Source organism: Phyllostomus discolor, chromosome 12 (genome assembly GCF_004126475.2).
Source record: "Phyllostomus discolor isolate MPI-MPIP mPhyDis1 chromosome 12, mPhyDis1.pri.v3, whole genome shotgun sequence".
Lineage (NCBI taxonomy): Eukaryota > Metazoa > Chordata > Mammalia > Chiroptera > Phyllostomidae > Phyllostomus > Phyllostomus discolor.
Window position 1 is genome coordinate 29,013,445 of NC_040914.2, and position 23,140 is coordinate 29,036,584.

At 45.6% G+C, this 23,140-nt stretch overlaps 1 protein-coding gene across 3 annotated transcripts; it reads left to right on the forward strand.

Annotated features, from left to right (window-relative positions):
• The first annotated feature begins 200 nt into the window (after positions 1-200).
• ZNF304 (zinc finger protein 304) lies at positions 201-22,808 on the forward strand. Of its 3 annotated transcripts, none has more exons than XR_004900321.1 (3): positions 201-3,152; positions 3,968-4,094; positions 5,522-10,378. XR_004900321.1 is itself a non-coding variant. In XM_028529369.2 (3 exons), exons 1-3 carry the CDS (start codon positions 15,525-15,527, stop codon positions 20,756-20,758), a joined length of 1,983 nt encoding a protein of 660 aa, XP_028385170.1. In that variant the 5' UTR covers positions 15,134-15,524; the 3' UTR covers positions 20,759-22,808. The 3 variants fall into 3 exon arrangements, 2 of the variants coding, with proteins under 2 accessions (XP_035869301.1, XP_028385170.1); XM_028529369.2 differs by lacking the exons at positions 201-3,152; positions 3,968-4,094; positions 5,522-10,378 and adding exons at positions 15,134-15,557; positions 17,613-17,739; positions 18,936-22,808; XM_036013408.1 differs by lacking the exons at positions 201-3,152; positions 5,522-10,378 and adding an exon at positions 18,936-22,808 and having other exon boundaries at positions 3,161-4,094.
• The last annotated feature ends 332 nt before the right edge of the window (positions 22,809-23,140 follow it).

A 23,140-nucleotide genomic window follows, 5' to 3' on the forward strand; every position in this document is an offset into this window, starting at 1 on the left:
ACCCCACCAAGTCATGGAATATAATTCTTTTATTATATCTGTATTACAGCATTCAGTTTTTTGTTTAAAGATTTTATTTATTTATTTTTAGAGCAAGGGGAAGGGAAGGAGAAAGAGGGAGAGAAACATCAATGTGTGGTTACCTCTTGCACGCCACCTACTGGGGACCTGGCCTTCAACCCTGCCATGTGCCCCGACTGGGAATCAAACCAGCATCCCTTTGGTTTGCAGGTCCACCCTCAATCCGCTGAGCTATATCAGCCAGGGCTGTATTACAGCATTCTCTTTGCTAGAGTTTTGTTGAGGAATTTCATGTCTGAAATCATGAGCATTTTGATATACAGTTTAATTTTTTTGTACTGATGTTGGTGTCTGAGTAATACTGTCCTTCCAAGATGACCTGGGAAATATTTCTCTTTTTTTTTCCTTTTTTTTCTGGATGAGATTTTGTGGATTTGGTGTTATTTCATCTATTTCTGTAACATTATGTCTTAGAAGTGTGACTTAAAAACTGAATGTTGCTAGCTATTTTTTCAACCTACCAAAGTTACTAGTAATTCTCTATCTTGTATTTTTCTTTGAAAAATTTATATAGATTATTTACATTCTGAACTTTGCTTTTAGTTGGGAATTTATATACTCCTATTTTATTAATGTTTAAGCTAAAATTATAACACTTTAACATAAATGAGCATAGAGTTCATACCTTTACCTTCTTCTTGGACAATATAAGGAATATTACTGAGGATTGCATAATTCTATTTTACTCAAAAAGATAATATGCTTTATGCAGACAATGAGCAATTGTATTAATGCACAGCTGGATCCTTATCTTGGATCTTTATTACTGCTATTGATACAGACCTTTCACCTAGATCACTTTCCTTTGACCTTAAATGAATAACCTGTGAGTTACTTTTCTATTACATTTTTCATATTTGGCTACACATGCTCGCTCTTGAAAAACGCTGTTGAGAATAGAAATCTATGTTGGAGATGATTTCTTCAGCATCTTCAGTGTGTTCTTCTGCTATACCCCTCAACCCGTATATATTGGGTATGGGTGGAGACAATTTATTTTGTGTTGATTATTTCCTGGTGGTAAGGAACAGTATTTGAACCTGATACAAAGGACTACATACCCTAGAGATTGTTCACAGTGAGATGAACTCAGTAATTATAGGGGTTTTGAGTTGTTGGGTGACAGTATCAAATGCATAGGGGAAATAATAAAATACATATACTTGGTGAGCAAATTGATGGATTGTGACAAACTGGCTGGATGTTTACTAATCCCATTTTCTCTTTCTGGACATCTGTTAAGATAGCATGTCCCAGCTTTCCTCATACTTAATTGGAATCATTTAAATATATTGCAGACAATCAAATGTTGGTAGAAATGACTGTGAATTGTATCTTAATTGTTCTTGCCTTTGTGCACTACCCTGGGGATAGATATTCTCAGTTATTCTAGATTTTACACCTCCCCAGGATTTAGTACTTTTCTTGGGGGCTATAGGTTGAGGTGATAGATGCTGATGGTGCATTGATGAGGACAGGGCCTAATGATTACCTGAAGCCTCAGCTGGGCCATCCCATGGTCACATGTTTGTACCACAGTCTACTTGCCCTGATGGTCAGAAGGGGAGGACAGGAAGGGGAGAGGAAGGTCCTGGTTACTATGAACTAGATGACATCCTGTGTCACAAGCTTAATACCATGTAATACAGGCCTGAGGGCAGTTAATCCCGATATTCCGAAGATCCAAGTTGTGTGCCCTGCAGTAATAATGTCTCTTGGGCAACAAGTCTGCCTGTAATTTAAGAAACCCTACTGCTCTGTCGTTTAAGAAATAACTAAATAAGTCAGGTAATACAAATGTGTCCTCTTTACGTGAAACTTTTAATCAAAACCTAGAAGGCTACTTGCTGAATCAGAAAGTCATATTTTTAAAAAATAAAAAATGCCAATCATTCTGCAAAGAAGCATCCCAGTTTTTACCTCCCACAGCAGTGTATATGAAAGCATTATGATGTTAACACTAATGTCAGTGATTAGTTAACACTAATACAGTAATAACCCCGCCCTCATCACAGGGAATACTTCCAAGACCCCCTTTGGATGCTGAAATCAAGAATAGCTTTGAACCCTATACAGTGTATGCTTTTTCCTACACACACGTGCGTATGTAGAGGACATGCTGGAAAACAATGATCCATGTCCCAGGTGAGCTGGAGCAGGACAGGGCATGCTTTCATCGTGAAATTTGTGAATAATTTCTGGACTTCTGCATTTAATGTTTTCAGACGTTGGAGGACCAGGAGTAACAAACTGCGGGGAGCAAAACAACCCATAAGTATAGTTATTTATTGAGCACTAACCATATGATAAGCACTCTGAGGGCCTTCGTATTTCTCATTGTAGTCGGAGCAGCCCCTGAGGTGGTCATACTGGAGTGAGCACCACAGGATTCTTTAAAGCAGAATGCTGCGGCGTACCAAACGTTTCTGATTCCCTGGGTCCGGGTGGGGCCATAGAGCTTGCATTTCCAACACATTCCTAAATCCCACCACGGATAACTTCTGTCTGAGGGTAGGGAATACCCAAATATCTATTTGGGTATTTTTAAGAGAAAGTGAAACCTTGCCTCGGTCTTTGCAAATCAAAGTCTATTTCCGGTCTGTTTTAACACTGCCAATGGTGGGTTGCCATGGGAAAGGGAAGCAGCGCGTGAGCTCAGAGGCTAGGTAGCTTGTATTACGGAAAAGTGGCTGCTTGCGCTTTTGCCTTGTGCTGGGCCAATGAGTGCTCAGAGGAGGGGCACTTCTGGACGGGGTGGAACTTCCTGCCGATTCCAGGAGCATTTCCGTCAGCGTGCAGTTGGCGGTCAGAAGGGGACCACGTGGCTTCAGCATGCGTGTAGGTGTCTCTGGGGGGCTAAGCAAGGGAGGCGAGTGACGTGGCTGGTGTGTCCTGCGCCTGTGCGATTTTGACACCAGCTCTGGCCCCGTCTCCGGTGCCCCAGCTACCAAAGGCTGCAGCTTGGATCTTGGGAGTTCTTTACGCCATTTTATAGCAACGCTCGGAGTGCGGCACATAGCAGGTGTCCCTCCCGAGTCGCCCTCCAGGCAGCTCTGATGAATCCTGCGCAGGTGAGTGGAGAGTCCCAAAGGGTCTCAGCCTATCACATCTTTATGGTCATCGCTCCTCCTTGGTTTTGATGGTGGTATCCTGGGCTCTACTTATCCTGGTATCTCGGTCATGGAGTCTCTGGGTGGGGGTCGCTTTAACCCAGGGTCCTGAATCTCGGCTATGGATATATATGCACAAAATGACGCTGGGAAGGGTGTCCCAGTCACGGGAACAGGCATGTGCAAAGACTTGGAGGTGGGACTGAATTGGAAGTGATCAGGGTCTCAGTTGCGACTTAAGGGAATGTGCAGCAGCCGGGGGAAGTCGGGCCTGGATCGGCAGCCTAAAGAGCTAAGCTTTCCTTCTGAAAGTTTGGAGCAGGGAACAGGGGTGATTTAAAACACATTTCATTCAACGGGTCCCCTCTGGCTGCAGAGCGAAGACTGGGAGGGAGAGCCGGGAGGAGTGTGAACTGACAGCTTTAAGGCCCTGGCACTGCAGCTTATGTGGAAGGCTGAGACCAAGTTTGGGGGTGTCTGGAAGCCTGGTCTGAACGACACCAGGAGAACTGGCTGGCAGGGGACTGTTTAGGGTCCTTCCTGCCAGACCCATGGTTTACATAGTACCTGTTGGACCCACCTGTGTGGGTCTGCTCAGGGCTAGATTCAGTGATCAAGGGATGTAAGGAGATCCAGGTACTAGCTGTCCAAGGCCTGGTACCTCCATGTTGAGAGGCTTGGGGGACAGGGAGGGACCCAGGAGTGCTCGTGTGAGCGGTGAGATGTGGGGAGAGGTGCTGTGCTGCCTGTGGGCTCAACTGTCCCCTTCACAGCAGGGCTGTGTGACCTTCGAGGACGTATTTGTGTACTTCTCTCGGGAGGAGTGGGGGCTCCTTGATGAGGCTCAGAGGTGCCTGTACCGTGATGTGATGCTGGAGAACTTTGCCCTGGTGTCCTCACTGGGTAAGTCCCTGGTGTAGTTATCTGTTATTACATGGCAAACTACCCAAAGCTAGTAGGCTGAAAACACACATTTACTATTTCACAGTGTCTGTGGACCAAGAATTAGGCATGTTGCCCTGGCCAATGTGGTTTAGTTGATTGGGTGTTGCCCCTAAATCTAAAGGGTTGCTGGTTTTATTCCCAGTCAGGGCACATGCCTGGTCCAGGTCAGGTCATGTAAAAGAGGCAACCAGTAGATGCTTCTCTCACATGGGTCTTTTTCTCCCTCCCTTGCCTTCTCTCTAAAAATAAATAAATGAAGTCTTTTTTTTTAAAAAAAAAGCCTGGGAACCAAAGGGTTGCTAGTTCGATTCCCAGTCAGGGCACATGCCTAGGTTGCAGGCCAAGTCCCCAGTGGGGGCCACGTGAGAGGCAACCACACATTGATGTTTCTCTCTCTCTCTCCCTCCCTTCCTCTCTCTCTCAAAATAAATAAGTACAATCTTTTTTTTTTTTAAGCAAAAATGAATCAGGCATACCCTGCTTGGGTACCTATAGCTCAAGGCACCATTTGTGACCTTGCTGTCACACTGTCCAGGGCTGCTATCTCACCTCCAGGCATGACCTTAAAAGGTAAATCTCCTTTCAAGGTCATGCATACAAGCAGGGGGCTCTTAGGTTAATTCATCCTTGCTGGGAATTGGTCAGAGCCCTTCCTCAGTTTCTTACCATGTTGTCTTCTTTGTAAGTAGGTAATAAGGCAGTTTATTTCTATGAACATGAGCAAGAGACAAGGTCTAAGACAGAATTTGGTATTTTTGTAACCTATTCTCAGAAGTGATGTCCCATCATTTTTGCCATATTTTCTTGATTAGAAAAGCATTTAGGTCCAGCCCACATCAGTTGGAGGTACTTGACATGGGCATGGATGCCAGGGGGTGGTGTGATTCCTAGTGTCCTGGGCTGGGTTTTTTCTCCCCCTTTTTTCCCAAGGGGCAGCTCTCTATCTCGGTTCTGTCAAGGTACTTCTCCCTGGGGTAGGTAGTGTGGGTGCCAATGCTAGTGTGGGTGCAATGGGCACTATGTCCCCTTATCTCAGAAGAGCCCCAACATCTACTGCCTAAAGCTTTGAAAGAAAGGATTTGGGTGTCATGAGTCTTGTGGTCTTCCCCATAGATACAAATGGCCTGGCTATACCTTGCGGAGTGACTAGATATATCCCTGGTTTCTCTATTCCTAGAGCCTTCTGCCTTCCTCTAACTGACATTTCCTGGGGCCTGACTGTTCCAGGAATTGTAGGCCTTAAAGTAAACATTCCTTTTGAAGAATAGTGAGCTGTTCCTGCAAGGCCTTCTGCCAAGATTTTTTTTTTTAATACTTAATATTCTCTGTGTAGAGGGTCGCTATGTGTCGCTGCTGACCACTCACTAGCTCTTCTTTCCCTTTAGGACTTGCAGTCTCTAGGTCCCACGTGGTTACACACAGGGAGCCAGAGGGGCGTCAGGGTTCCTGAGAAGGTAGACACAGCTCCACGTGCAGAAAGAAGACAAGAAGGAGGCCTGGCCCTGGTGAGAAGCTGTTTGAATGGTGACATCAGGACTGGCTTCACATTACCTGAGCATTCTGTGCTATGTCAACTAGCAGTTTTCTGCCATGGTGGCTAACTTATCTCATTTTTTTTATACTTTGCTCACTTGTCATTTCTGCCCTGACCTTAGTACCTGTTAGTCCCCCACCCTTTCAGTCCTGCATCTCATCTGTTGGTACTCAGTCCTCTACCCTGTGACATTTCCTCTGTTCTGTGACCTTGGAGGCCCAAGGCCCTTCCTTATCTTGATTCTGGTGTGCATGTTCTGTCCACAGTCCCATGGACCAATCCCTGGTTGCATCAGACCATGTTTGTTACGAGATGCCACTTGCCACCCATTAAACTTGTACTTCCCCAGCATTTGTCTCCTCCAGGCGGCTGGTGTGGAGCGGAGGATGAGGCTGCATGCCCTGAGCAGGGTGTTCTGTAAGAGTGTCACTGATGAGAGCTCCCAAGACAGGTCCTTTCACCCAACAGGCTCACTCCTATGACATGCATGGTCCAGCATTGAAAGACACTTTGCACATGGTTGAGCTACAGGGAACACCATCTGGTCAGCAACCGTACAGTGACATGCGTCATATAAGGGAGACTTCTGGTTCAGTGTAAAACTTGATCAGAGGCAGCAGCAACAGTGTGGAAAGAAATTCTTTAGAAGTGAAACACCAGGCCTCATTTGTGAAGAGCTGCAGCTTCTCTGTGGTAGAGAAGGCCTGCATTTGCAGGGAGGGTCAGAAGAACTTCGGGCCAGCTCTGGGTTTGTCCATCACCAGGCGTCTCAGTGGGGAGGAGCCACACAGGAGCACAGTATGGGGAGGCCTTTCTGTGCAGACATCACTAGTAAATCCGTATGTGTCTCAGATTCCTGTTAGGCAAGAACGCATAGCCTGGGGTGATAAAGCTTTCCTTTTTCTCGGCCACCCCTACTGGAAGGAGCCTCACTCTAGGGTCAGTTGACTTGGGCAGTGTCAAAGGACTCGCAGTGCAGGGATACAGGGAACAGTGAGGAACATTAGAAACGCAGGAAGCCCAGGGACAGTTTCCCAGCAGAGTCTCCCCAGGAAGATGACCTCTGAACACAATGGTGTGGGGACAGATAATAACCTGCACTCCACAGTCCATGCTGTAAAGGATCTCCACAAGTGGAAGGAACACAGGAAAAGGCTCAACAAATACTGGCATGTTTATACCATCAGCAGGTCATGCTTGGGTGCAGCCCTCTGGCTAGTGAATGTGAGAAAGCCTTTCTTCAGAGGGCAGAGCTCAGTCAGCATGTGAGGGTTTATACTCAGAGAGGCCATGTGGGTGCTTCCAGTGAGGAAGGGCCAGCAACCAGAGCCAGACTTCATGCAGTACCAGCAGGGTCTCACTGGGGAGAGGCCTCCTGAATGCAGAGAATGTGAGTCTCACAATTGTGACTGTTTTAACACTCTGGACAAATTCTGTTTGAATGCGGAGTATGCGGGTGAGCCTTTTGTGACAGCTGTTTTCTCCCTCATCACATGAGGGTTCTCACAGGAGAGAAGCCCTGAATGCACTAATGTGGAAAGGCCTTCCTTTGCTTTTCAGGGGTTTCTTTGTGGGATTACAGGATCCACACTGGAGAAAAATCCTTTAATGTAAAGAGTATTGGAGAGCCTTTTGTGACAGATCTTCCCTAAGTCAACACATGAGGAGTCACACTAGGGAGACATACTAATGTAGTGAATGTGGACTTGCCTTCTGCTTTTGTTCATTTCTCACCCAGCCTTGAAGTTTTCACATTGAGGGGAAACCCTATGAGTAGAGAGATGTGGGAAAGCCTTTTGCAAGTGGAGTTACCTTAGTAAATTCAGAGAACTCATACTGGGGAAAGACCTTTCCAATGTAACTCCTGAGGAAAATCTTTTGACCAGAAGAGATGTATTACTCAGCATCTGAAAAATTTTACCCAAGAGAAACCCAAAATTGTCATCACTGGGAGAAAATCTTCTGACACCAATCATCACCTATTGTCATCTAAAGAATTATTGGAAATTGACCAATATCTGAGAATTTATGGTTATTGTGTAATTATAAAAAACCTTCATGTATAGTTTTACTCTTAGCACTGAAAGGCAGTTACAGGAATGTTTATAAAACAAAAAACAGATATAAAGGAGGAGGAAGAAAAGTAAATATAACCCCCCAAAATGTGTCCACCTACTTTTGGGTTTCCCTGACAAACCCATGATTATTTGTTTTTGGTTGTTTTTAGTTGTTGGGTGATGGGGAGCAGCAGGGTTTGAGAAATGGCCCTGTCCCCATCACCTGTCATGAGCACCTCCCACTTGAGTGCAGCTCTGCAAGTATTTATTGAAATCCTTTATTGCAAGACATCGTCTCAGTAATTGAGAAGCATACGTCTTTGTGATAAATGTGAAGGCTTCATTTATGAAGCACTTAAAACTCAATGAGAATACTAAAAAATTGTTGCCTGAAATTATTTTATTTCTAAGGAGGTAAGGACTCACCTAGGAGTGGGTATGTTTTACTGTACCATTTGACCATTCAAGGCCTCAGATTTATTTATTGTTTTTGAGATATAATTGACATAAAATTGTGTAAGTTTATGTATACAATGTATTGATCTAATATATTTATATTGCACAGTGATTTCCAGTGGTTGGCATTAGCCAACACCTTTATCATATCTCAGATTTATCACTTCTAGTGGTGAGAATAAATATGATCTAGTCTCTTACCAAGTTTGATGTTTACAATACTGTTTGTGACCTCTAAATTGTATATTAGATCTCTAGGAACTATTTATGTACTAGTTGCAAGTATGTACCCTTAACAGTCTTTCCTACTCCCCCCACCCACCAGTCTTTGGTAACCATCAATTGCATTCTTTATTTTTACAACTTTGTTTTTATTTTCAGATTCCACATATAAGGGATATCATAGAGGGTTTATCTTTCTCTGACCTGTCTCAGCATAATGTCCTCAAGGTCCATCCATGTTGTTGGAGATGGCAGTATTTCCACTGTGTGTTTGTGTATTACATATTTTTTCTTTTATGGCCTGACCAGGGATCAAACCCACAATTCTTTGAAGAGCCTACATACCGTTCTCCAAAGTAACTGGACCAGGTATAATCCCATGTACAGGGTTCTCTTCTTTCCACTTTTTTGTCAACACTATTATCTCTTGATGGTAGCAGTTTTTACAGGTGTGAGGTGATATATTATTGTGGTTTTGATTTGCATTTTTCTGATGATTAGTGTTGTTAAACACCTTTTCATGTACCTGTTGGCTATTTTTATTTTTTATTAGTACATTTATTAAAAATATAGACTAATGGTCCTATGCTTAGATGTTGTGACTATGTGCTGGCTGCCAAAAAACATAACTAATCATGAGAAGCTCTTCAACAAATATACTCCAGACAGAAGTATGAAGGTCAACAGAAATGACTGACAAGATAGGGCATAAGGACACACTATGACCACAAAACATCTTTTCATACTTCTCAAATAGTTTTCTATTTTAGTTCTGAAGATCAGTTACCACAACCAAACTTGTTTTTAACAAGTGGAAGTACTATGTTCATTCAGTGAAAGAGTCTATTATATCTTTCGGAACCTATTTGTAGAGTAGGAACGTTCCAAGTTCTTATGCATTCACATGAGATGTCCAGTCTTCATATGCTGTCCAATTTTTTTAAGGTAAAAGGAGTGACTCGCCACAGGGCCACATAGATGAGAAAGGTTTGTGTGGAGGAGAGTACATCCTCGTCTATCTTATATTTCATCTCAGGCTCCTAGATACAAAACATTGTGGCTCTGCCTCACCAGTTTCCAGGTGCTGCATTCTGCTCCTTTTGTCCATTTTTTAATGCTTGTTTGGGTTTTGTTGTTATTTAGATGTTTCAGTTCTCTATATATTTTGTATATTAACCCCTGACCTGATACATGGTTTATAAATACTGTTTACTATTTCATAGGTTGCCCTTTTGTTAATTATTTCTTTTGCAATGCACAAAGTTTTAAGTTTCATATAGTCCCACTTGTTGAATTTTTCTTTTGTTTGTGCTTTTGGTATCATATCCCCAAAATACTGCCAAGACCAGTGTCAAGGAGTTTTTCTCCCCTATGCTTTCTTCTAGGAGTTTTACGTTATCAGGGCTTATGTTTAAGTCCTTGATTCATTTTAAGTTAATTTTGTGAGTGGTGTAAGATAAGAGGTTCAATTTCATTTTTCTGAATGTGGTTATTCTGTTTTCCCACCACCATTTATTGAAGAAACTATTTTCCCATTGGATGTTCTTGGCGCCCTTGTGGAATATTATTTGACTGAATATGTGGGCATTTAATTCTGGGCTCTCTATTCTGCCCCATTGTCCTGTCTGTTTTTATACCAATGCTATACTGTTTTAATTACTATCGCTTTGTAATAAGATAGTTTGAAATCAATTAAGTGTGATGCCTCTCATTTTGCTCTTTCCCACGATTGCTTTGGTTATTTGGGGACTTTTGTGGTTCCACGCAAACTTTAGGATTGTTTCTTTAAACAAAATCTTGTAGTTTTCAGTATACAGGTCTTTCGCTTCCTTAGTTAAATTTATTACTATGTATTGTATTGGTTTTGATGCTGTTTGAATGGAATAGTGTTCTTTATTTCCTTTTCAGATGTTTCATGGTTAGTGCAGAGTAATGTAATTGATTTATGTGTAAGATCATATGATCTGCAATTAGAGACAACTTTTTTCTTTCCAATTTGGATGTGTTTTATTTCTTTGTCTTGACTGATTGCTGTGGCTAGGACTTCTAGCGTTATGTTAAATAAGAGTGGTGAGAGAGGGCTTTAATTAAAAAAAAATACCAATGTATATGAAGCAAATATAATACTGTATATCAACTGTAATTTTAAAATGAATAAAATTTTAAAACACTGTTAAGAGAAACAGAACAAGCCTTTTTGTATGTCATTTTAACTATCCAGCATGCTTACTTTTTCTTGGTCCCCATCTACTCGTTTGTTTTTCTTTTTCTCTGAGACATGATGTCATCATTATGTACCTGTGCAATTTCTAGGTGAATCCTGAGTCTTTCCTCTTGCTGGATTTTTTCACTTTTTAAAAATCTCTTGAAGTTCTTTTCCAAATAAGTTCACCTCAGTAAGTAGTTTTGTAGGAGTTGCATTACGGCTAAAAACAAAAACAGTAAACCACATTCATGTTAAATAAATTCATGATAAACTTAAAAAAAAACTGGATTAGGAATCTCATTATTTAATCTTTCGAGAATGTTTCAAGTATTGCTATTTTTTAAAAAAGTGATTGGAACTTTCCAAAGGAATAAAGACATGCAAGTACACGTGGGTTTCACATTTACCCATGTGGATGTATTTTATTGTTTGGTACTCAACTGGTGGGCATTTTGGAGTAAATGTTGACTACATGAGGTGATCATTGTTACCTCATGTTAAATTGTTTCTTAATATGAAAATAATCACAACCTCACTCTGAGCCACCCTCAGAGCTTGGTCTACCAGCTCAGGTGTAGTTTCACATTACCATTGTGTGCCAGAATCATTCTGTGTACTTCTCAAGGGGTTGCCATACTTGTACATTTTTAGTGATGCCATGTATAGTTTTCTAACTGGGAGAGTTGCCTCTCAAGGGCCCCATTCTTTCCTACCCTGCCCTGTGCAGTGGCTATGACTGGATCAGAGCTCTTGGGTCCATAGAGTCATACCGTCTCCTACAGAGGGTGTTCCCACACCTGGAAGCTCATCATTAATAATGCAGGGCATTCATGTAAGCCAGTGTTTGTCCCAAAGCAGTTGTGACCTGTCCTCCAAAGGATGAAGGGCTTGGGTTGTTTCTCTCATTTCCCATTTCTCACCATTTATTCTTCACTTCTGTTGTGTTCAGTTGGAGGGACTGGGTATGGCCTGCTTCTGTTTGGGCAAGAGTGGTGTGACCCTATTCTTCATTCATGTGGCACTGTGGAGTTGGGGCATGTGGCTGGCTAGATGGGGACCCTGCCCTTTGAGCTCTCACAGGGAGAGCACATTAAATGAAGCAGGTGCAAAAAAGTAACTATTGCTTTGACAAATGTTTGGGGACCCCAGAAGCACAAGAGGAAAGATTAACATGGGGTGGAGTGGGCAAAAGTGACCTCAGTGCTAAGAGTTTGGAGTTGAAATTCCAACCTGTGTTCCCTGTGCCTGTCCCCAGCCATATGACCTTGGTTACATCCCTTATCTTTGGAGCTCGGTGTTCTCGTGTGTAAATTGGGAAGACAGACATTGCATTAAAGCACAGGAAAAACAGACAGAAGCTGGAAGTTGATAGACTCCTGAAAAATATGATACAGGATCCCCAAGCAGGGTGGGAGGAGAAGCTCTCCAGCAAAGGTAACAGACAAGATTATGGTTTGTGGCAGGCGTCAGATGAAGGCCACTGTGGTGATAGTGGGCAGTGAGGTCCAGTGGGGTGGGGGGATGTAAACTGAGTGTGTTTTTTAAAATACTTATTTTTTTAGGGAGGAAAAGGGGAGAGAAACATTGATGTGTGAGACAAACATCAATCAGTTGCCTTGTGCACACCCCAAATGTAGACCTGGCCCTCAACCCAGGTACATGCCAGGAACTGGGAACCCAACCGGCAACCCTGCAGTATGCAGGCAGGCATTCAATTCATTGAGCCACACCAGCCAGGACAGAAACTGGGTTTTGTACTCTAAGTTTGAGACATCCATCAGACATCTAGGGAAACGGATGAGCAAGTCAAGCTGAGGGGAGTTTCTGGGTCTGCAGAGAGGTGGAGCCAGTGCCTTCCAGCACCAGCATTGCTGGAGACGTGTGGTGGAGCAGTGAGGCTTATTGGTACCCGGTGATACCGCACACGGCGGGGAATGCGGGGCGCTCAGTAAGAGGATGTTAGGAGGGGCATTTACCAGGCCCTGGGATTGTGTTCAGTGATTTGGAAGAGACTAAGGAAATAGAGCATTGGTCAGAACTGGACACTGTCAGGACATGTGGTTGACTGTGATCAGATACTGTGAAATTTGTTACCTACAAGGCAGGAGAGGAAAGCGGCACTAGAGCAGCAGCCAGTAGAAGATAGTTGTCACTCAGTACCCAGAACAAGGAGGCTATCTGGTCTTTTCTGTTTGTACAGGGTTCTTGTTTTTGTCTGTGTTTAAGCTCAGTGATAGGGCCGTTTTTTTTTTTTTGTCTCACTCCATCACAGTCACAGAGGGGCCTTAACTGAGGTTTGTAGTCTACGAACTTGTTTATATTCAAGAGATCCCAGAGTTCAGAGGTAAGTACCAGACCCATAAGACCTGCATTTCCAGCAGTGACAAACTCCGACAGAAACCTTTCTCTGTCCAGTCCTGACTAGCCACCAGCTTAGGAACTAAGCCCCGCCTTCTCCATGACTGGTTGTCAGTCATGGCTACTATGCTTTGCAGGTCCCCAATTTCCAATGACAGGCAATCAAGGTACATTTTATTCTGAAAGCCTCCATTCAAGATAGCCCACATTTGCTAGCTCCACTCCTCCTGATTGGACAGCCAATCAAAGCTTTTGAATTCTGCTTCTCCATCTCTGAGTCCCACCCTCTCGCTACAAACAACCAAACTCGGTTTGGGTGAGGTGGGAGTGTCAGCCAATCACACCTGTTCAACAGTACCAACCACTTGGCACAGTCTTTAAGCAGATGCCCTAGCCTGCCCTGGGCAAACTGCCCATCATGTTCACCAAAGTAGAGCCCCAGCCAAAGAGAGACAAACTGCCAAAAACAACTTTTGGGCACTGTCAACTTTAAGCAGCCAACCGAGTCAGGATTCCTAAAGGAAACCTGATTGATTATCAGTTGCCTGCTCAGGAGGCAGGCCATCTGGTCAAATGCTGATCAGCTTGTCCATGCTGAAGGGGTTGGGAGCCTTGTGCCAGCAGGAAGTTGTGGACCAGAAAGAACCAGACAGAAAAGACACACTTCCCATACAAACTCAGGTGCCTTCTCTGCCCTGGTCCCTCACCCTTTCTACAGAAACTACCTCAGTCTGGATCTTCCCTCCATCAATATTTATTGGTCTATATCAATTTCACTCACCTAAAGGAATAAATCATGTTTAATAATAAACAAGAATGCCTGACCTCCAGATCCCCCAGAGCTCCTCTTTAACCCTTCCAGTCACAACACCCACGGTGGCACATAATTTAAACCTGTGATATAGATGGGACTTAGCCTCACAGGGAACAGTCTGCGAAAAGGTGTGCATATGAGGGAGATCTTGGGCATTTGAGAAAATTTGAAACCGAGGGTCCTTATGACTTTGATTAAATTTAATTTTAAATAAACTCCAGTTCTAGAAATAATCTCTCCTTCCCTCTCCCATCTCTCAGAGACCTAGCCTTTCTCCCCTAGAGGGAGATTTCAACCCTCTATCCTTGGGGGTTGAAATAATCAGCAACCCCCGAGGCCACAGAAGATTGTAGTAGCCTGGAACTCACAAATGGTTACACAGTTTGCGCCTCTGGTTGGCTAAAGGTAACATCTTAACCTAAGTTACATTTTAGTTCCTGAGCCCTAAAGTGGAAGGACCACCTGGCTATTTTTCCACGAGACTGGACAGAGGGACGCAGGAGCAGACACCAGAAATACCCTCAAGACCTGAAGAAATTACTCATTGCCCTTACCTCGCCTATGACCAATTAACTCCCAGTACAACACTGAACCCCTTCCTGGTGTCCTATGATTTTGCCTTTTGCCATCAGGGAGTTGGGGCTTTTGAGCATTAAGCTTCCCGTCCCCTTGGTGGCGCCATTCATCAATAAAAACAGTATTTCTCCACTACCATTCTTGGTGTTGAGTGTTCAGCTCTGCTAGTGCCCGGTGGACGAACTCCTGTAACAGTCCAGTGTGGGGGGCTCTGAAGCCAGGGCTTGGGGACCGTAGTGGTCCACCTGAGGGACTGGTCACAGAACTCACCGAGGACATGCACTCTGAGTTCAGGAGAGATGCTGACGCTGCCACAGCTGGGACCCAAATTTGGGAATCAATGGATTTGGGGTATATTTAACGTTGCTACTGCGCAGAGTCCCCAGGAGCGAGTTGTATTCCTTGTTTTATTTAACCTCAGTTCCCAAAGATGAAGCGGCTTTTCCAGGATGAAAAGAATGGATCACCAACTGGAGACCCGAAGGATGTGGCACTGTCCCAGGCGACCAGGGAAATCTGGGTGCGTCCCCTTTAAGACGCGCTTTGGCCCTTCAGGCCCCCCATCTTTTCCCCCATCACCGTCCTTAGCGCCGTCGTCGCCAGAATCTGAAATGTGCCCTTTGCCCGGTTGAATGCAGCGAACAAACTACATTACCCAGAAGTCCGCGCCTGATGCGTCGTCGCTGCGTTGCACCGCCCAGAAGATGGGCGTTTCCTGCTGCTGGGCGGAGAGAGACCGGATTTCCGGTGCCGCTGTCGTGACGTATTTATTCAGCGCCAGGACTGTCAGAGGTCTACTCTAGCCGCAGAGGTTCCATATTCCTGGAGGGGTCCGCTGGCCGCGCGGTTCTTCGGAATCGAGCCGGGAAGGACGGTTAAAAGGGAAGGACGTTCCCCTGCGCCTTTGTTACGAGCCATGATTCCCGTCGGGGGAGGGACGGCCCAGCGCCGAGGTGTCCGTCGGGGCTGCGCTCTTTCTGCGGCCTTGGCGCCCGCGCCGTGTCCTCGACGGCACCCCGGAGGCGGCTCCCTAAGCCTTGTGCGCATTTTTCCCTAGGGCTGGTAGGGGAGGGACGGGCTCGCCGAGTGACAGTCAGCCCGAGGCCACCCGGCCCAGAGGAGGTGTGGGGTCTGGCTGAACCCCCGAGTCTGCTCTCGGGATTCCATGGCGGCAGCGGCGCTGATGGACCAGGCTGGGGTGAGTGGCAGGGTACCCCAGGCCCTCAACGACTCGGATCTAGGGGCTGTCGCTTTTCTCTCACCCTTCCCTCCTCTTGAGTCCAAAGGCCATGGAGGGCGGTGGCTCCTGCCGGATATAAGGCGTGGTTCCTGTTCCCGGTGTCCTCGGCTTGAGGTATGCAAGAGTTTCCAAGGCACGAGAGCCAGCTGGTACAAATCCTTGGAGATGGGACTGAGTCAGGAGAGGTGCAGGAGCCTCGGGTCTCTGTCACGTCTTTCGAGAACAGGATGTCAGGGCTCAGGCCAGGAGAGGCAGCCTGAGGAGCTGGGCCTCTGTTCTGATGATGTTGGGAGCCACAGAAGGTTTAGAACAGGGGAGGGAGGTGATCTGGCTTGCGTGTCAAAAGGCTCCCTCTGGCTGCAGAGTAGTAAAGCTAAAGTAGGGCAGACCAGATTGTTATTTTTATTTTTTTAATCCTTACCCGAGGATATGTTTTAATTTTGAGAGAGAGAGAAACACTGATGTAAGAGAGAAACGTCAGTTGGCTGATCAGTTGCATCCAGTATGTGCTCTGATCAGGGATTGAACTTGCTACCTAGGCATGTGTGGTGACTGGGAATCAAACCCTTGGTGTATGGGACAATGCTCCAACCATCTGAGCCACCCTGCCAGGGCAGGGCTGGCCAGATTTTCTAATGGGACATAGTACTATTCTGGAACTCTTAATTTGTTCCTTTCTCTGCACTTGAGTCTGGGTGCCCAGCATTCTGAATCTGGCCTAGAAGTTATATTGGAAAGGTTTCTACTTCTTTGACAGCCAAGAGGATGAGGACTAGAAGGGTGTATTAGGCCCAGTAATAGCAAATGCAGGTAAGAATGAATTAGGAGTCCTCAGAGAATCACAGACCTTCATTATGTCTGTTGGGAACAGGGCCAGGAGGCAGTCAGGAATGGCAGGCCCAGAGGCTGGGTCTCTTTTCTGATGGTGGTGACACTTGGAAGCGTTGGAGCAGAAGGAAAAGATGATCTGACTCAGATCTTAACAGGCTCCCTTTGGCTGCTGTCTGTTTGAGCACAAAGTGTTGGCCTGAGGAGGGAGCTAGTGCAGTATTCCACAGGAGTGTTGATGGTGGCTGGCCCAGAGTGGGTGGCTGGGAAAATGAAATTGGTGGATTTTGGATCTGTTTTTTCAAGTAGGTTGACTGGATTTTCTGATGTGAAGGGTGAATGAGAAAAGGCAAAAAGTCATGGGCAACCCCAGGGGGCTTTGCTTTAGCAGGTGCCATCAACTGAGATAGAGAAGTTGTGGCAGGAGTAATTTTCAGTGGCTATATTGGGGTTAGGCTTTTGCCATGTTTGGTTTAAGAAGTCCCAGAGACCCCTTAGTGGAGGCATCAAGCTGGACACAGGATTTTAATGCTGTTGAAGAAGTTCAAAATGTGGCAGCCAGTGTGGAATGGGTTAAATTTCCGAAGGAGTATCTTCAGGTCATGGTGGCTGTGCTGTTGATAATCAGAAACTCAAAACTTGGCACTGAGGACTGCGTGTCTTACTTAGGCACCTGGGTGGCAGTAGTGGCTGTCATAAAGACATGGGAGCATTTGCTGAACCTTTTGTGCAGAGTAGGATGGGGGTTCCCTTGGGGATACAAATGGTGTGGACCTGAGGTTGTCAGTGGTAGTGGAATGTGTTACCACATGTGAAGACAGTGTGATTCAAAGAGTTGTGTTCATGTTGGGAGGAGTATGGACTGAGAGGCTTAAGGTTGTGTCTGGGAGGCCTGGTCTGGATGACACGAGGAGAACTGGCTGGTAGGGGACTGTTCAGGGTCCTTCCAGCCAGAACCATGGTTTACATAGTACCTGTTGCCCCACCTGCCTGAGTCTGCTCAGGGTTAGAGTTAGTGACCCCAGGGATGTAAGGAAACAGCAGGCACTAAGTGGTCCAAGGCCTGGTACTTCTGCATTGAGAGGCTTGGGGGACGGGGAGGGACCCAGGAGTGCTCATGTGAACGGTGAGATGTGGGGAAAGGTGTTGTGTTGCCTGTGAGCTCAACTGTCCCCTTCACAGCAGGGCTGTGTGACCTTCGAGGACGTGTTCGTGTACTTCTCTCGGGAGGAGTGGGGGCTCCTTGATGAGGCTCAGAGATGCCTGTACCGTGATGTGATGCTGGAGAACTTTGCCCTGGTGTCCTCACTGGGTAAGTCCCTGGTTTAGCTATCTGTTAGTATATGGCAGATTTCCCCCAAATTTATTGGCCTAACACAGTAAAAATTCATTATCTCAGTTTTGGTACATCGGGAATCATCACGGCTTATCTGGTGCATTTGCTCATGATGTCCTGTGAGGTTTCAGTCAAGCTGTCAGCCAGAGCCTTGTTCTCCTTTGCAGGCTATGCTCAGAAAGACTCCACTTACAAACTCACTCACATCACTGTTCACAAGATTCACTTTCTTGCAGCTTGTTGAACTGCGAGCGTTGGCTCCTTGCTGGCTGTTGGCCAGAGGCTTCCTCAGTTCTGTGCCATGGTGGCCTTCCTGTTGCCTACCTCACATCAGGGAAGCTGCCTTCTCTCTGAGCCAGTGAGCAAGAAAGAATGCCTAGGACGCAAGCTGGTCTTTTTCTGGTCTGACCTTGAAAGTGACATCCATCATTTTTGCTGCATTCTATTCCTTAGAAACATTCTAGTCCCTTTTACAGTGAAAGCTTATATAAGGGCAAGAATGCCAGGAGAAGAGGCCTTTCTGGGGGCCCTGGATCTTCGAGGCTCCCTTCCATGTATACTTGCACCTACTCCAGGGTCCTTGGTGTTTGCGTATTCCCCATTCTTTACGGTCAGCTCTTTCTATCAAGCCAGATCAATGACTCTTATCCCTCCCTTCTCTGGTTCCCACCCACTTATCATCTCTCTTCTGTCTCCATCCCTTGGCTGTTTCCTCACTTCTCTTGCCTCTGCTTATCCCTCATGCTTCTCTACTACCTCTGTAGTGCTCTGCAGCGTTGTGCACACATTTTTAACTAGTCCTTAACAACCAGCAGTTTCCTTGCAGTCAGACTTTCCTGGGCCAGGACCCAGCGTTTTGCACATAGCTCACCAGACACCAGCAGCCAGAACCCTGCTGAAGCCCTTTTGTAGAGCCTGAGTTGGAGACCTCGCCTCTCCTTCCTGTCCTGGGCACTGTTGTTGCGTCTTTACCCATCATTACAGTTCCTCCCTTCTGTGACTTGTAGAGGTCCAGCACTGACAGTGGGCCCTTCTTCACCCCTTCCCTGGCTCCCTTGTCCTGCCAACAAGTCAGTGGACTCGTTTCTGGTGTGTCATATACTCGTATCTGATGGGGTTGCTGCCTCGCACCAAAGTCAACACATACTTCACCAGCATTTGTCTACTTTCAGGTTGCTGGCGTGAAGTAGATCATGAGGAGGCCCCTTCTGATCAGAGTGCTTCTGCAGAAGTGTTACCAGTCAGGACTCTCGAGTCAGGTCTATTTATCCAGAAAACCCACCTGTGTGAGCTGTGTGACCCACTCTTGAGAGACGTTTTGCCCCTGGCTGGACACCAGGGGCCATTCCCCATGCAAAAACCATGCATGTGTGGCCCATGTGGGAGAGGATTGGCATTCAGGGCAAACTTTGACCAGCACCAAGAACAAAATGGTGGAGAGAAGCCCATCCACGAGGACAGTGGTGGGGCCTCATTGGTGAAGAGCTGTGCTATCCATACGTTGGGAAGACCCTTTCCTTGCAGGGAAGACGGGATGGACTTGCTGGACAACTCTAGCCTCCTCCAGCTCCAGACCCTTCACTGTGAGTCAAGTCCATGCAAGAGGACCAGGTTCACAGAGTCTTTCCCACCCAGCACCAACCTCAGGCAACTCCAGGGGGATCACGATGCACTGATGCTTTTCAGTTGCAATGATGATGGGAGAACCTTCCTGAGCACCTTTACTCTGCTTAACAAACAGATGACTTATACTGATGGGAAGCCTATGAGTTGCCTGCCGTACGGAAATGTGCCCAAGGACAAATCAGCTCTTATTCAGTACAGAAAAGTTCACAATGGAGAAACATCCCATGTGTGTAAGGAGTGTGGGAAGGCCTTCATTCACCTGTCCCACCTAAAAGTGCACCAGAAACTTCACACTGGGAAGAGACATTATACATGCAGTGAGTGTGGCAAGGCCTTCAGCCGAAAAGACACACTCGTCCAGCACCGGAGAGTCCACACTGGAGAGAGGTCTTATGACTGCAGCGAGTGTGGAAAAGCCTACAGCAGAAGCTCCCACCTTGTCCAGCACCAGAGAATCCACACCGGAGAGAGGCCTTACCAGTGCAATGAGTGTGGAAAAGCCTTCAGCCGCAAAGACACACTCATTCAGCACCAGAGATTTCATACTGGAGAGAGACCATACGAGTGCAGCGAGTGCGGGAAATTCTTTAGCCAAAGCTCCCACCTTATTGAGCACTGGAGGATTCACACTGGGGCAAGGCCCTATGAATGCATTGAATGTGGGAAATTCTTTAGCCATAACTCCAGCCTTATTAAACATCGGAGAGTCCACACAGGAGCAAGATCTTACGTGTGCAGCAAATGTGGGAAGGCGTTTAGCTGCAAAGACACTCTTGTCCAGCACCAGATAATCCACACTGGAGCAAGGCCATATGAGTGCAGCGAGTGTGGCAAGGCCTTCAGCCGCAAGGACACCCTTGTGCAGCACCAGAAAATCCACACAGGGGAGAGGCCTTATGAGTGTGGTGAGTGTGGAAAATTCTTTAGCCACAGCTCCAACCTGATTGTGCACCAGAGAATCCACACTGGGGCGAAGCCTTATGAGTGCAGTGAGTGTGGGAAATGCTTCAGCCACAACTCCAGCCTAATCCTGCACCAGAGGGTTCACACTGGAGCAAGGCCTTATGTGTGCACTGAGTGTGGAAAAGCTTACATTAGCAGCTCCCACCTTGTTCAACACAAGAAAGTTCACACAGGAGCAAGGCCTTATGAGTGCAACGAATGTGGGAAGTTTTTTAGCCGCAACTCTAGCCTCATCCTGCACCAGAGGGTTCACACGGGAGAGAAACCTTACGTGTGTAGTGAGTGTGGGAAAGCCTACAGCCGGAGCTCCCATCTGGTGCGACACCAGAAAGTTCATACTGGAGAAAGGCCTTGTGATAGCAACAGTTTGGGTAGCCCTTTAGCTGTGTCTCTTAAACTTCTTTAACACCAGAAAGTTCACATTAGAAAAAAGCCTTATGCATGCAGAAAATGTGCTGTCTCTTCATTCAGCCTCAGGACTCACAGCAGAGAAAAACTTTGTGGTTACTGTGGTGCTGAGGGAGCCATAAACCAGCAGGCAGACCTTGTGCATTCATGTGTCAGCCTGGTTCCATTCCCAGGAAGTTCCATGTACGTACATGGCACTTTCTGAACTGTCCAGGGCTCTTGACAGTTATATCAGTGCCAGTGCCTGTGGCAGAGACCACCTCTGTTGCCAGCTGTCAGGGTCCTACAGTGTGTCAATCCAACATGCTCAGGGAAGGCAGACTTCTGCTGCTCTCTCTTAGTCCCTAGAAAGAATCATGAGCTTTCTGAGCCCATTTGAAGGTCTTCACTTTCTCCCCAATGACTGGGTTCTGAGTGGTGTGATCTAGCTCTCGGCACAAGGATTTGAGCGGAAAACTGCTGGAATTTCCAGATAAGATTTTCCTTTCTCGTGGACAATGTCAGCAGTGAACACAAGAACCATGACTCTTCATCCTGCTTTCCAACCACCCACCATTGGAACCACCTGCCCGATGCTTCCCTGGTTCACACCGTGGTACAGGTCTGCTGTAGCTGTCTGGACTCTTGGGGAGCCTGTTCACTGTGTAATGTGGACTGAGAAAAAAATGGGTTCTGCCAGCATGAAGGGAGAAGTGGCTTTTGTTGGCACCAACTTTATGTGCCTGAGAAGGGAAAGCAGGATGGCAGCAGACAGATCTCTCTGTTGTGATCTCATTTGCACTGTTGTCCAAGCCTTGTTAGAAAAGACTGAAGAGTTTTGTGTGCCTAATCCTGTGGCCTGGAATCTGGATTTCCTGAAAGCCTAGAGTTCATTCTGAGAAGGGTATAGTTAATGTGAAAAACCTCCAGTGCTTCTGGAAGCAACATGAATTGGGTCCCTTTTTCTCAGGAAATCCACCCATATTCCCCAGCACTTTTGAGGGATTTCTGTCGCCTGTACCTGATGTCCTATCTCTGATGTCCAGAATCCCATGGGCAGGTGTCATTGACTGGAAGGCCTACAGGGCAAGATGCAAATCATAATTTGTATAGAAATATTTAGATAACTGAGTGGAGATAACTGGCCAATGAGAAGGTAGGTGTTTATCCTAAAGGAGTCATCTGCAAATGTCTGTGCAATTGTGCCTGTATGGGATGGGAGTATATGGAAACTCTCAGGGCCTTCAGTGTTCTAAAGGTTTATGGATTCCTCTACCTTCCTGGGCTGTTGATGTCATGGCCATCACTGCACCAGCACTGATAAAAGAGAAGTCCAGGGATAGGGTTTCTGGGACCCAACCAGTAGTCCTCGTGTACAAGGTAGAAATGGACTTCATTGCTTTCTAGTTCTTGCTGACATTGAGAAGGGCTCACCTTCCTAAATTGTGGGGCAAGGGCAGATGTGTCCTTCCAAGAGGGATGGTAAATATGCTTGTTTCTTATTGAGGTATGATTGACATGAAATAAACTGCACAAATGCAAAGTATAAAATGTTTCAGCATGTGTATGTGCCTGAGAAACTACCACCACAGTTAAGATAATATGTCCAACAACACAAGGGACTCTTTGTGTCTCTTTAGCACCCTTTCCTCCCAGTACTTTCTAAACTCATTTCCCATGATTCACACGCAGCAGCAAGCATTTTGTAGAATTTTATGTAATATGCTATCTGGGGAGCGGGGGCTTAGGTTTTTTAAATTAACTATGACTATTTTGAGACCAATCTATCTTGTTACATATATCAATAGTATGTTTGTATTTTGGGGTGTTATTCCATTGTATGGATATACCACAGTTTTTTATCCATTCAGCTATTAGTGGATATTTGGGTTGTTTCCAGTTTTTGGCTATTACAAATAAAGCTGCTGTGAAGATTTGTGTTTGTTATCACTGAATAACATTCCATTGTCTGAATGTACCACATTTTATCCACTTACCCACTGAAGGACATCTTGTTTGCTTCCAAGGTTTATTTATGAATAAACCTTCAATATATATTTGTGGTTTTATGTGGATATAAGTTTTCAGTTTGTTTGAGCTCAAGCCAACAAGCATGACTTGCTGGATCATATAGTAAAAGTATGTTCAGTCTGGTGAGAAACTGTCTTCCAGAGTGGTTGTACCATTTTGCATTCTTACCAGCAATAAACAAGAGTTCATTCCTGTTTCTCCATGTTCTTATCAGCATTTGATGTTCAGTGTTTTTGGATTTTAGTTATTTAAATAGGTTTTTAGTGGTATGTCATTATTGCTTTAATTTGCAAGTCCATAATGACAGATGAGGAGTATCTTTTTAGATTATCTTTTGCACAGCACAAAGATTTTATTTTAATCAAGTCCA

What these genes read in the sequence shown, in the direction of transcription:
- ZNF304 (XM_036013408.1), top strand. Translation starts at nt 3,857, where the DNA reads ATGTTGAGAGGCTTGGGGGACAGGGAGGGACCCAGGAGTGCTCGTGTG. An exon ending in TGCCCTGGTGTCCTCACTGG is followed by an intron (nt 4,095 to 18,935) that starts GTAAGTCCCTGG and finishes GTCTACTTTCAG; the next exon opens with GTTGCTGGCGTGAAGTAGAT.